The following is a 14,155-nucleotide window of genomic DNA, read 5'->3' as shown; positions in this document are numbered from 1 at the left end:
GGTGTCCTGGGTTTCGAACCCAGGTCACCAGACCTGACAGCAAGAACCTTTTTGCCCATTTAGTCACTTTACCAGCCTGTGTGCTATACTTCTCTCTGTACAAAACATTTTCTAGAATGGTGTATTAGTCAGGGTTCTCTAGAGTGTTGGAGGGAGAGAGGCCGTTTGTTGGTTCCCAGCCGCTTAGTGCCGAAATAATCACACAGAAACTATATTATTTAAAACACTACTTAGCCAATTACTTAAGTGTATTGCTAGCTAGCTCTTAAATCTAGAATTAACCCATCACCATTATTTTATATTTTACCACGAGGCTCGTAGCCAACTGGTAAGATTCCAGGGTCTGTCTTCCCCTCCTTTCTCCCAGCATTCAGTTTAGTTTTCCCCGCCTAGCTCTGTTCCCCTATAGCTCTGCTATAGGTCCAAAGCAGTTCCTTTATTAACCAATGATAGTCACAGCACACAGAGGGGAATCCCACATCACTAGAGCATTGGTTTTTAGCCTTCCTAACACTGTGACCCTGTAATACACTTCCTCATGGTGCGTTGACCACCAACCATAACATTATTTTCATTGCTACTTCATAACTGTAATTTTGCTACTGTTATGAATCTTAATGTAAATATCTGAAATTTCTGGTGATCTTAGACCACTCCCTGTGAAAGAGTTTTCAACCACCCCCCAAAGGGGTCAAGACCCACAGACTAAGAACCACTGTTCTCGAGGAACAGAACGGATAGATGAACCTATATATAGATATAATAAGGTTGGTTATTAGAACGGCTTACAGGTTGTGGTCCAGCTAATCTAACTGTGGCTGCCTATGAACAGATCATCCAAGAGTCTAGTAGTTGTTCCATCCACAAGACTGGCATCTCAGCTGGTCTTCAGTACACACAAGAATCCTGAAGAAGTGGGCTGTAATGACAGCGATGGAATAGACCTGTCAGAGAGAGAGGGGGGGGGTTTCCTTCTTCCGTGTCCCTTATGTAGGCTGCTGGCAGAAGATGTGAACCAGATTAAAGGTGGCAGATAGCTGGTCCTACCTCAACAGAACCAAATAAAAAATGTGTTTTCCCTCTTCAAATGATTTAATTAAGAAAGAATCAAGCCAGTTGTCGAGGTGCACATCTATAATCCTAGCACAGAGGCAGGAGGATTTGTGAGTTTGAGGACAGCCTGGTCTATAAGAGTAGGACAGCCAGGGCTACAAGGAGAAACCTTGTCTCAGAGAAAAGAAAGAAGGGAAGGAAGGAAAGGAGGGAGGGAGGGAGGGAAGTAACTCCAGCTCCAGTTTCAGTGCATAGACATCCATATATATCTTCATAATTAAAGTAGCAGTGGGAACATTTTATATGACACTTATCTACTATTATAAAATGTTCAGGGAAACAATCATTTTTTTATAGAATTTTGCCAGAAGGGCACACAAGTGTGAACGTTTCAGGTTATTCTGTTACAGCAGAATTTCAGATGCCTGTCCCTTCTTGTATAGTATCTTCCCTTCAACGACTGTGGTCACAGGAATGCATATATGTGAAGGATGAAGGCGGCTCGGCAGGTGAACACGCTTCCTGTATGGCCCTGGTGACCCGAGCTCTGGTCTCTGGAATCCGTCGTAAATCCATAGCGTGTGTCCATAATCCCAGCTCTCTGACCGTGGAGTGGGCGGCAGAGACAGGACAACCCTCTAGAGACTGGAAGATCTGGACCAGCCAGCCGGGAGCATGCAGATAAAAGGGACCTTGTCTCAAACCAGGCAGAAGGTGGGGCCCGACATCTGTGACACGCGCCCTCACACACATTGTACGCACATGAAAAGAAAACAGTACATACATGAGTGAGGAAAGGTCTCTCTCTGCATGTGTATATGTGTATACGTGCTGACTTAAAGTGTAACACAGAACATACAAAGGTATGCAAAACCAAGGTGCATGGTGTCTTAGCTAGGGTTTTTGTTGATGTGGAGAAACACCAGGACCACAGCAACTCCTACAAAGAAAACATTCAGTTGGGGCAGCTCACTTACAACGTCAGAGGTTCCGGTCCATTATCATCATAACAGGGAATGCAGCAGTGTGAAGGCAGATGTGGTGCTGGAGCCAAGAGGGCTACATCTTGCAGGCAACAGGAAATCAACTGATTGTCGCATTGAGGGAAGCTTGAACAAAAGAGACCTCAAAGCCGGATCCTGTAAGTGACACATTTCCTCCAACAAGGCCACATCTCCTAATAATGCCACTCCCTTTGGGGCCATTTTCTTTCAAACCACCACACATGTGTGTATTACCACTAGCATAGTTTATGTGGTTAAATAAATTACACATGTCTTTAATTCCAGCACTCAGGAGGCAGAGACAGACAGATCACTGTGAGTTCCAGGCCAGCCTGGTCTTTGTTAGGAGATCCAGGCCAGCCAGGGCTACACAGTAAAACCCTGTCTAAAAGAGAAAAAGATATATTTATTAAACAAAATGTGATTCTGATAGACCAGAAATACAAATCAAGGGAACAGCTCTCTGTGCTTTCCTTGTTATGGTTTTTATTGAAATATTACTATTATCTTCCTATGTGTGCCAGTGTTTGCCTACATCCACGTGTGCACATGTGTGAGCAGTGCCGCAGAGGGCAGCTGTGGGCGTCAGTCCTCGTCTGCTCTATTTGAGACTGGCTCTTCTTCATTGTCCCCTGCTTTACACACCAGGCTGGCTGGCCCCAGAGCTTCCTGGGAGTATCTGTCTCTACTGCCCGTCTCATGGTAGGAACACTGAGATTGCAGGTATGTGTTACCATGATTACCTGGGATTTCCATGTTTGGTACAGCAAGTACTTTAGCCACTGGCCTCTCACTCCAGCTTGAAAAATGTGACTGAGACATCTGCAACAATGATAATATGATGGTTATTATCTATGAACCATCTGTGCTACGTTTCTGTCAAAATAACAGTATTCTGAGATGCTCGAGTTCTTCTGAATTCTATCCATTAATCCCCCGAGAAGCCATATTCTGGACTAAGAATGTGAGAAGGTTAAGAATTCAAAGTTTAGCTGGGCAGTGGTGGTGCACGCCTTTAATCCCAGCACTCAGGAGGCAGAGGCAGGAGGATCTCTGTGAGTTCAAGGGTTGGTCTGAAAAACCAAAAAAAAAAAAAAAAAAGAATTCAAGGTTTCCTCATAGAAGCTTGTGGAAAGACCTTTGCTTCCTAACATAAAAGCAAGACACAACTATGGTGGACTTGTATTTGTCTTTTGTTTGCTTGTTTGTTTTTTGGAAACAAGCTTTCTCTGTAGCTTTTGGAGCCTGTCCTGGAATTAGTTCTTGTAGACCGGGTTGGCCTTGAACTCACAGAGTGCTGGGACTAAAGGCGTGTGCCTCCATGGCCCAGCTGGTGTACTTGTATTTGTGGTAACCCAAAAAAGGCTCCTGCAAGAGGACAGTGCCACCACACGGGAGGTGAAGGCTTGTTTTTCATTTAGATTTATTTCTTTTATTTTCTATGTAGGAGTGGGGTTTGCCCGTATGTATTTATGTGTAATGTATGTGTGTCTGTTGCCCACAGAGGTCAGAAGAGGGCACCAAACCTACAAAAGCAAAATTACCCATGGTTGTGAGCCCCGGTGTATGTGCTGGGAATCAAACCTCGGTCCCCTGCTAGAGTAACCCGTGCTTTCCTTGAGCCATCTCTCTGGCCCCAAGGAAGCTCGTTTTTAAGTTCAGGTGAGCAGAACATACCTTCTATAGTTTTAAAGCTAGACTTAACTTGCTGTCTCTCTAGCGCATGTTCTTCTGAGGTGCAGCAATAAAGTTCTGCCAATTCAAGACTTTCTCAGTTGACTCCTGATAAAGTTAGAAGATCTCTGCTTGTCCATTTCCCCACTTTCTCCTTAGAGTTCTCGCTGATCTCCCTGGAGACAGTCTTAGTTCTGAGATGTGGCAGAAACATCTAGGTACCTTGAGGTGGCATTCTCTGGCTATCCCCCTGGCCATGCGTGGATCTACGGAGGATAACCACACCCCTCCAGTATTAACTGTACATAGCTCTTCGGGGTTCCCAATGCGGATGAATGCAACTTCCTAACTCGCCGAGCTATTTTGCTTTTCACTGCTCCAGTAAATGCTATGATTAAAAGCAGCTTGGGAAAAGAAAGGGTTAATTTCATGTTGCACTTTATAGTCTATCCTGAAGAAAAGGAAGGCAGGAACTCAAATACAGCAGGAACCTAGAGGCAGGAACTTAAGCAATGGAGGAGCATTGCTTCCCCGGTGCTCTTCATGACTTGCTCAGCTTTTTTTTGGAGGGGGGGGGCAGGGTCAAGACAGGGTTTCTCTGTGTAGCCATGGCTGTCCTGGAACTTGCTTTGCAGAGCAGGCTGGCCTTGAACTCACAGAGATCCACCCGCCTCTGCCTCCTGAGTGCTGGGGTTAAAGGTGTGAGCCATCAAAACCTGGTGCTTTTTTTTAAAGACCTTTTTTTTTTAATTTTTTGTGTATGGATTGATGTTTTGCCTACATATATCAGCATTTAATGTGCATGCTGTGCCCAAATAGGCCAGAAGAGGGCGCCAGATCCCCTAGAAGTGGAGCTGTGGATGGTTGTGAGCCCCCATGTGTATTCTGGGAATCAAATCCAGGTCCTCTGGAAGAGCAACCATTGCTTTTAACCACTGAGCCATCTCTCCAGCTTCTAAGGCAGCTTTTTTATACAACACAGGACCACTAACTACAGTGGATTGGACCCTCCCACATCAATCATTAATCAACCAAATAAACGTCCCCAGACTTGCCTACAGGTCGCCTGATAGAGGCACTTTTCTCATTTTTCTCTATCGACTCTCTCCCTTCTCACACGACCCTGACTTGTGTCAAGTTGACGAAATGACTAACCAGTACACTACCTGCCAACGAGCTGGGAGGATTCACCTTGTTTTACAGGGGGCATGCCGCCGTAACCCAGACAACGTACTGTGACTCACCCAGTGTCCCAGGCTGAACAGCGATGGATGTGGGATTCCCAGAAGGTGTGACTTGGTGTGACTGATGCCGTCGATCTGCCCAGCCTATCTGACCACCGCTTTTAAAGTTCAAACCACGGGTTTCTTCCAGGCCACAAGGACTCTCCGTCATTACTGACTTGAGTATCCAGACTGACCCTGTTTCAATCAGACAAGGGAAACCTTAGGCTCTGCCTCGGGCACTTGGCTCTCTGGATGGAGAGCAAAGGTTTTCCCTGACCTCCTGTTCCAACCCAGGACTCAATCAGCCAGAGGAGAGCTAGGACCATACTCAACACCCCCTCATAGGCCTCCTCCCTGTCCTCTCCTCCCTAACTCTGGACCACTGCTGCCTGGTCCCACACTTCTCTAACCCTTCTTCCTAAGCCACACCACGAGCATAGCTTTTCACACCGTGAGGCAATAGTTCCCAGCCCTGATGCCAACTAAGATCAATTGAGTAGAACACCTTTTTATTTTGCTCTGTTTTTGGTTTTTCAAGACAAGGTTTTTCGGCATAGCCCTGGCTGTCCTGGAACTAATTCTGTAGTTCAGGCTGGCTTTGAACTCAGAGATCTGCCTTCCTGTGTCCTGAGTGCTGGGATTAAAGGCGCACGTGGCCAACGCCGGGCCTCAGTAGAGTAGAATGTTTAAGAATAGTGACGTGGACCTGGCGAGACGGCTCAGTGAGTAAAGGCGCTTGTTGCCAAGCTTAAGTGACCTGAGTTTGACGCTTAGGACGGACATAGTGGAAGGAGAGGGCTGACTTTGGCACCTTACCCTCTGAAAATGCACACTACCTTCTTTTATAAACACATAAACAAAATGTAAAAGATAACGACATCCCGGAGTGCGCAGGCCCTAGTTCCAGAGAGAGTCGGATCCAATCCACTTACGACGACTCCTAAAATATGGAGAAAATTTTTATTATAGATATAAGGAAGAAAGCAGGCAGAGGGAAGAGTTCAGGCTGGATATGACCAAACTTTAAGACTAAACCAAACTTTAAGAGGAACAGCTGACCAAAACTGGAGGCTGGGGCCAAGAGAGGATAGCCAAAAAACTACTGGATTATATAGAGATCAGGCTGGGAAGGGGGGTGAGGAGCAGAAGCCCCGCTCCTGGAGGGAGGGGCTAAGAGAGAGACGGGGCAAGAAGTGCTGGGCGGAGCCACAGGTACTGACGTAGGAGAGGTGGGAGGAGCCACAGGTACTGAGTGCAGCTTGTCCAGGTTTCCAGGAGACCTACCTGATCGAGGATTTAAGCCTTCTGGGATTGTGCGCTCACACCTTCCCCCTGCGGCAGCGTGGAGGCCTGGCTTCTGGAAGGTAGATTCTGCTGTCGCGGGAGGCTACAGGGTTATTGGCAGGCTTTCTTTTGACTCTGTAAAGCAGAATTTTGTGTATTTGTATCTGTTCACCTCCCAGTCTTCCTATAAGCAAAGACTCTTCAGCTTTTAGAAGCTGAAATGCAAGAATCGCTCTCCCGGCCTACCCACACAACGCCTAGGTCCTGGCCCTGATTGTGAACTGGGATTTTACGGCAAAAAGGTGAAGAGAATTCTCTCTAGGGTGGCAGCCTTCAGCAGAAAGATCTAACTTCCTCCCTGTGCCATCACAGTACACCCAGAAGCCACAGCTGGGCAGTGGGGTCTCCAGGGGACAAGGCCACTGTATGGTTTGCATGTGGTTCTGGCTGTGTAGCCCCTGATCTAGCCTATGTCCCTCTGGAGATTCTAGGAGTCACCCGGAGCCCACAAATAAACACCCTCTCTACTTCCATCAGCCAAATTAGGATCCTGCTTCCTAGAAATAAAGAGCCTGACAGATGTGAAGTCAGAGGAGGGCGGGGGTGGGGTGGGGGAGGCAAAAACTTGTCCTTCACGGGACCAGCCAGCCTGAAGAGGTGTTCATAGGCAGGGTTCCGGGTCTTCAAACCATCTCCGGGCCTCTGAGGCTCATCAGTCTCCTGGAGGAGAGAGGCAATGATGTGCCAGAGGCTCTGTCTCCTGGAATGCTGGTCCTTGGGCCCTAGCCCAGGCTCTTGGCAGCCCAGTCCTAGGGTGTAGTACCTGGATTCCTGCCCAGCCTCCTGAGGCAATACCCTCGGGAGCTGAAGGTTGGGAGCCAGACCTCAATGGTGAATTTCAGTCCTCAGTGTGAGCCTGAAGCAGCCCTTGAGCAGAAACACTTTCAGATAAAACCTTCATTTTCCAATGAGAAAACTGAAGCCGGGGAGCCAAGTGACTCACTCAAGAGCCATAGACTCACTGGGATGGAAGTGGAGGGCAGAAGAATCTACAAGACGTGAAGCATTGTTCTGAGAGGGAACCCCATGGCCATCACTCAGCACTCCACCAGGAAAGCACAGCATTCCTTATGTAAGTAGGGCAAGTGGGGGTACAAACTCCTGTGAGGCCAGCAGATCAGCAGGAAGAAGCTGTGGCCATCCTGCTGGGACCAAAGTTATTCTAAAGGCAGACTCGTGTGCCCCTCCCTTCAGCTATCAGAGTCCTGGAATTTCCACCAGGAATCTCACGCTGGGTAAAGGAAAGGGCTGGGACCCTGACGCTAGCCAGAGAAGGAGTCTTTCTCCAACGGCACCGACAGATTGCAGGACAGACATGGGGAAGGGTGTGTGTGTTGAGCTGAGGGGGTCAACCAAGACTGCTTAGATATCCACGAATCTGCTCAAATCTGTTCTGCAGTCGGGAAGCAGAACTAGATGGATGCGGGTGTTCAAGCTGCTTTCTCCTTCCTGTCAATGCGGTTATGATACGTGTGAGATCGGACCTTTGTGGGTGGGTCCAAACTCCGGTGGGAAGGGGCAAGTGCCCCCAAAACAGGTGGGAAGTTTCATTGGGGGAAGGGAAGGAAGAGGGGAGAGCACAGAGCGGCCTCGTGGAAAGAGAAAGAGAGAGAGACGAGGGAGAAAGAGAGAGATGCAGAGAGAAGAGAAAGAAGAGGAAGAAATAGGCAGAGTTCCGCCTTTTAAACGGACAGGGTGCCAGCCAAGCACGCAGGGGTGACACACTCTGCCAGGTCCACAAGAGATGGGGCCAGATGTACCTGGATGCTAACAAACACAGCCCTGGCTCTCCTGGGAACTCACTCTGTAGACCAGGCTGGCCTCGAACTCACAGAGATCCACCTGCCTCTGCTTCCCGAGTGCTGGAAAAGGCAAATGCCACCACTGTCTGACTGTTTTCTCCTTTTCATGCAGACCAGGACCCTGGCCTACGGAAGGGTGCTACCCACACTTAGGGCGAGTCTTTCCAGTTGAATTAGCTCAATCCACAAATTCCTTCACAGATGTGCCCACAGGTTTATCTTCTGGGTGATTCTAGATTCCATCACGTTAAGAATCATTACCACCCCGGAGCTATCAGTAAGGAGGTATCGATCCACATTGGCACTGAGCACTGGGCTGTGAGTCAAGAGGCCCCGTTCTCACCGCGGCTTCTCTGGTGTCCACACTTGTAGGAAGTGGCTAGATGCTGGTGTCCTCATTGCTTAGCCCCAAGTTCCAGAGCCACATAAAAGAGGGTATGCCTGTGATGCTAGATTTGGAGGCTGTAGGATCAGAAGCCCAAGATCATGTTTATCGTCAGTCCGGCCTAGGATACATGAGACTGTCTCACAAGGCAGCACACCCGATAACAACTGCTTGTTTAAGGTGACTACACCATCCATCAATGTCTTCTTCACTTCCCGGGACTGTTGTAAAAAAAGGGGAACACTTAACAGGGTGGCTCACCTGGAAATTGATCATCTTGGCATTCGAGATGCTAAAAGCCAAGATCAAGGTGTGGGTGGGGCTCAGAGACTGAACCTCGCCCAAGCCTCTGTCCTTGTCTTGTGGGTAGCCATCTTCCTGTGTCTTCCTCTTTCTATGCATACTTGCCTCTGTGTCTAAATTTCTTTTCTTTTTTTTTTTTTTACTCAAGCAGTCTTTTTAATGAAAACTGTATGAGACGCCCCTACTCCTGCATCTTCTCAATCGTTTCTTCCTTGTATTTGCCCTTCTCCTTTCCTACTTGTCGAGACTTGGCTTTCCTTTCCAGGATCTTCTTTCGGTCTTTGTCCAGCTTTAGCCTGGTGATAACCACCTTGCTGGGGTGGATGCCCACGTGGACAGTTGTGTCATTAGCCTTTTCCCGCTGCACCCGTTCAATGTAGATGACGTATTTCTTCCTGTACACTTGGACCACTTTGCCAATCTGCTGGCCTTTGTAGTGTCCCCGGACAACCTGAACTTCGTCATCCTTTCGAATGGGCATTGAGCGAACATTGTACTTCTGTCTCAGCTCTTTGGAAAGTGGGGAAGACATGATCTTCCTCCGAATGTGAGAAGGTGCATTGAAATGCCGTTTGCGGTTCTTGCTCCGGTCAGAAGTCACAAAGGGATTGAACTTCATTTTGGCGGCTGCGATCCAGCGATGGCCGCAAGAGGAAAGAGGTCTGTGTCTAAATTTCTTAAGATGAAACCAATGTCTTTGAACGGGGGATAAAAGCATTTGCTGGAAGCTAAGGACCCAGGTTCTTATCCCAGCACAAGCATAAGAAGTCAGGGGTGACTACAAGCCCTTGTACATTCAGCACTGTGGTGGGTGGAAACAGGGGGATCACTGGGAATGCTGGCCACCAGCCTAGCTCCAAAGACCCTCTCTCTCTCTCTTTCACACACACAACACACATGCACATACGCATATGTGTGCACACACACACACCATCATCATCCAAAGACCCTCCCCTCTCTCTCAAACACACACACATGCCCGTACACATATGTGTGCACACACACACACACCATCATCATCCAAAGACCCTCCCCTCTCTCTCTCTCAGACACACACACATGCCCGTATGCATATGTGTGCATACACACACACCATCATCATCCAAAGACCCTCCCCTCTCTTTCTCTCAAACACACACACATGCCCGTACACATATGTGTGCACATACACACATAACATCATCATCCAAAGACCCTCCCCTCTCTCTCAAACACACACACATGCCCGTATGCATATGTGTGCACACACACACACCATCATCATCCAAAGACCCTCCCCTCTCTCTCTCTTTCAAACACACACACATGCCCGTACGCATATGTGTGCACACACACACACACATAACATCATCATCCAAAGACCCTCCCCTCTCTCTCTCTCTCAAACACACACACATGCCCGTACACATATGTGTGCACACACACACCATCATCATCATATTCACACATAACATAAAAAACCGGTTTTTCAAAGGCCTTACTTGTAACAGCTTTTAAACCAAACCGAAAATGAAAAAGAAGAATGGCAAATTTCCCTTCTTAGGACACAGGTGCTATTGGAGAAGAGGCATCACTTGAGCTGAGATCTTATTTCTAAATAAGGCCGCACGCTGAATTCTGGGACCTAGCACTTCCACCCTCTCTGGGTGACAGGAGATGTTAAATGACTTCCAGGCACTGCCGCAGAGTTTAGGAAGCCTGGGACTACGGTGACGAGCCCAAGTTCTGAGCTGCAGCTTGGCAGTGCTTTCACAAGCCAGCCGGGGCACTAGGAGGATAAAAAGAATTCACCAGTCACTGGTTGGTGGTCTCTGAGTTGAAGGTTTTCTGCAGTTTGGACCGGAGAAGCAGGTGGCAAGCATCAAATGACATGGCTTTACTAGCCCTAACTTGTACGATTTCTCGGTTCCTCTTCACAGGATCAAAGCTGCACAAGAAGTACATCATGCCCGGTGTGCTGGTGCACGCCTTTAATGCCAGCACTCGGGAGGCAGAGGCAGACAGATCTCTGTGAGTTCGAGGCCAGCCTGGTCTACAGTGGAGTTCCAGGAAAGCCAGGGCTACATAGAGAAGCCCCATCTCAAAATAAAATAAAATAAAACTAAAAAAAATAAAACAACAACAAAAAGTACTTTGTAATTAATTCTTTTTTTTTCTTTTTTGAGACAGGTTCTCATGTAACCCAGACTGGCCTTGAGTTCTCAGTTTAGTCAAAGATGACCTTAAACTTCTGATCCTCCTGTCTCTACCTTCTGAGTTTTAGGACTACAGCCATGTGCCACTATGCCCAATCTATGCTGAGGATTGAGGTCAGGGCTACAAGTTTGCTTAGCGTGCCCTCCACTGAGGTACATCCTGACCCTTTCTCAATAGTTAACATTTTTTGTGAGACAGGTTCTTTCTATGCAGCCTTGACTATCCTGGAACTTACTCTGTAAACCAGGCTGGCCTGGAATTCACAGAGGATGGCCTGTCTCTGCCTTTCAAGCGCTAGGATTAAAGGCGTGAGTCACAATACGTGTCTCAAGTAGTAAATTTAAAAGATATGATTGTTATTATAATTAGCTATAAGAATTATCAAATGAACACCCTCTCCCTACCTCTGATTTTGCAAGGTCATTTAAAAATTTATTTTAGGAAGTTGGAGAGATGACTCAGCAGTTAGGAGCACTGGCTACCCTTCCAGAGGTCCTAAGTTCAATTCTCAATAACCATATAGAGGGTCACATTCATCCGTAATGGGATGGGATACCCTCTTCGGTCCTGCAGGCATACACACAAATAGGGCATTCTTATACATGAATAAATAAATGTTTTTAAAAATTATTTTGTTATTATTACTTGTTGTAATTTTAAAAAGCAGCATGTGAGAGAAAGACGCCATGCAACAGCGTTCAAGTGGAGGGGGGGAGAGAGAAGACCAGCCTCTGGGGACAGGAGTGGCAGAAGAGAGAGAGACAGACAGACAGAGACAGAGAGAAAGAGGGAGAGATGGGAGGGGGCAGGGTCCCCTTAAAGGGGAACGTAGTGAATGTGCACTGGAGGTGCTCTTAGTCACTGCTGCTCAGGGTTCATACCCAAGCTCAGGCCAGTACAGATGCTTGAATACTAACATAGCTATTAGTAGTAGTAGTAGTAGCTGTGTGTGTATATGTACATGTATGCACACATGTAGTACAACATATGTAGAGGTCATTTTAGGAGTCAGTTCTCTCCTTCCACCATGTGGTCCTGAAGATGGAACGCAAGTGTCAGGTGTGTGCAGAGAGCACATTTGATTTGTCTCTGGGCCCTCTCACAGACCCTACAGGGCCATTTTTTTAATTTTATGATTTATATATCTTTTAAGTTATGTGCATTGGTGTGAAGGTATCAGATCCCCTGGAACTGGATTTTCAAACAGTTGTGAGCTGCCATGTGGGTGCTGGGAATTGAACCAGGGTCCTCTGGAAGAGCAGTCAGTGCTCTTAAGTGCTGAGCCATTTCTCCAGCCCCCTACAGGGCCATTTTTTTTCCTTATAGCAAAAGGCAGAAACACTGAGAGGCCCCAACCCCAGAGTTCTGCTAAGACACTCATGTGAAACAGCTGTGGTCATATTATCCAAGCTCAGTCAGTGAAGAGTCTCAGCCCAGGGTTTTTCCACCTCAGCACTGAGATGTTTCGAACACATCATACAAACCACCATAGGGTCTTTATTTATTTATTTATTTATTTATTATGTATACAATATTATGTCTGTGTGTATGTCTGCAGGCCAGAAGAGGGCACCAGACCCCATTACAGATGGTTGTGAGCCACCATGTGGTTGCTGGGAATTGAACTCAGGACCTTTGGAAGAGCAGGCAATGCTCTTAACCACTGAGCCATCTCTCCAGCCCCTACCATAGGGTCTTTAAGTGACTCTCAGACTTCCCTCTGAGACTCCACCAACCAGGCCTTCGCCATCTACGTTGCTCTCCACATTCTCTCCCAAGCTCCCCCAGAATAGATCACCAAGCCCCATGAACTACCCAGTGGCTTTTCTAACCCCAAATTCCAGATTCCTTCCACAATCCTTCCCCAAACACGGGTATGTAACAATACCCCACTCCTGGTACCAATTTCTGTCTTAGTTACTTTCCTCTTGGTGTGATAAGGCACTGGCCCAAAGAAATGTGGGGAGAAAAGTATTTATTGCCCATCTGGAAGGGATGTGAGACCATCAACTCAAGGCAAGAGCCTGGGGGTTTGCTGGAGGAACGCCACTTACTGGCTTGCTCCCCATGGATTGCTCAGTTTGCCTTTGTATATACCCCAGGACCAACCTCATCAACTGTCTATCAAGAAAATGCTTGACAGCCTTGTCCATAGGCAATCTGATGGGCACATGTTTTCAGTTGCCATTCCCTCTTCTCAAATGACTTTCGTTTGTATCAAGTTGATTTAAAAAAAAAAAAAAAGACCAACAGCAACCAGGACAGACAGGGATTCTATCACACATATTACATTAATAACAAATGTATATATGGCTAGAAGAGCCATTGAGTAGAGTTTGAGGCTTGGTGAGCTGTCTTGTGGGAGCTTGGGAGAGAACGCTGAGGTAATGCAGTCCATGAGGGCCTGGTTTGTGGAGTTTGCAAGGGAAATTTGAGAATCCCTTAAAGGCTACCAGGGCAGTGTGTATGATGTATCTGGCTTAAGACTCTGTGGTGCCTGGTCAGTTGGAGCTGAGTCAGCTGGAGCTGACAAGGAGCCAGCAGTGCCACTTCAATGAAACCTTTGCTTTACTGGGGAAATAGAAGCCAGTTAGCTGGAACTGAGAGGTTAGTGGTGACTAAAGAGACCAGTATCATTCAGGTGACATCTGGGAGTGCTTCCTTAAGGTCAGCACACCGCAGCTGTGGTCCAGAGGGTCACGGAGAACAGCTGAGACTTGGCACCATCAGAAGCCAGAAGTCATTGGTAAAGATGCCATCTCAGCTGTGATGGAAATCCCAAGATGGAAGGGGTCATGGAGGGAGGCTGGAGCTTGCACCACGTGGCAGGGTCAGAGTCCCTGAAGAGAGGCAGGAAGCTATGGGTAAAGGTGCAGCCTGGGAAGCCCCCAGTCTGTTGGAGATGGCGGGATGGCTGCAGAGTGGAGTTGGACTAAGCCCATGAGTTGAGCGATGTGTGCTATAAAAGGCAGAGCCTGAAAAGTGGGCTGTGGAATCCAGGATGTCATGAGTCTCAGGGACTGGGGACTGGGGACTGAGTCATTTGTTCGGCTGGATGGAGTTTGGTTTCGCTTTGTTTAGATTGTGACTATGCCCTGATTCTTCCCTCTCGAAACAAAAAGATATCAAAATGTTCTAAATATTAACTTATTTTCTTGTTTTAAAGGA

At 47.4% G+C, this 14,155-nt stretch overlaps 1 protein-coding gene across 1 annotated transcript; it reads right to left on the bottom strand.

The window, feature by feature from the left end:
- Positions 1 to 8,942: 8,942 nt before the first annotated feature.
- Positions 8,943 to 9,438, bottom strand: LOC121432454 (60S ribosomal protein L26-like). The gene has a single exon (XM_041630446.1). The coding sequence runs from the start codon at positions 9,408 to 9,410 to the stop codon at positions 8,973 to 8,975; it is 438 nt and encodes a 145-aa protein (XP_041486380.1). The 5' UTR covers positions 9,411 to 9,438; the 3' UTR covers positions 8,943 to 8,972.
- Between the last annotated feature and the right edge of the window lie 4,717 nt (positions 9,439 to 14,155).

Source organism: Microtus oregoni, unplaced genomic scaffold (genome assembly GCF_018167655.1).
Source record: "Microtus oregoni isolate MIOR12 unplaced genomic scaffold, Mior012 000034F_ref0000314, whole genome shotgun sequence".
In the NCBI taxonomy this organism is placed as follows: domain Eukaryota; kingdom Metazoa; phylum Chordata; class Mammalia; order Rodentia; family Cricetidae; genus Microtus; species Microtus oregoni.
The sequence above is the reverse complement of the archived record's forward strand: the minus strand, read 5'-3'. Positions and strand labels throughout refer to the sequence as shown.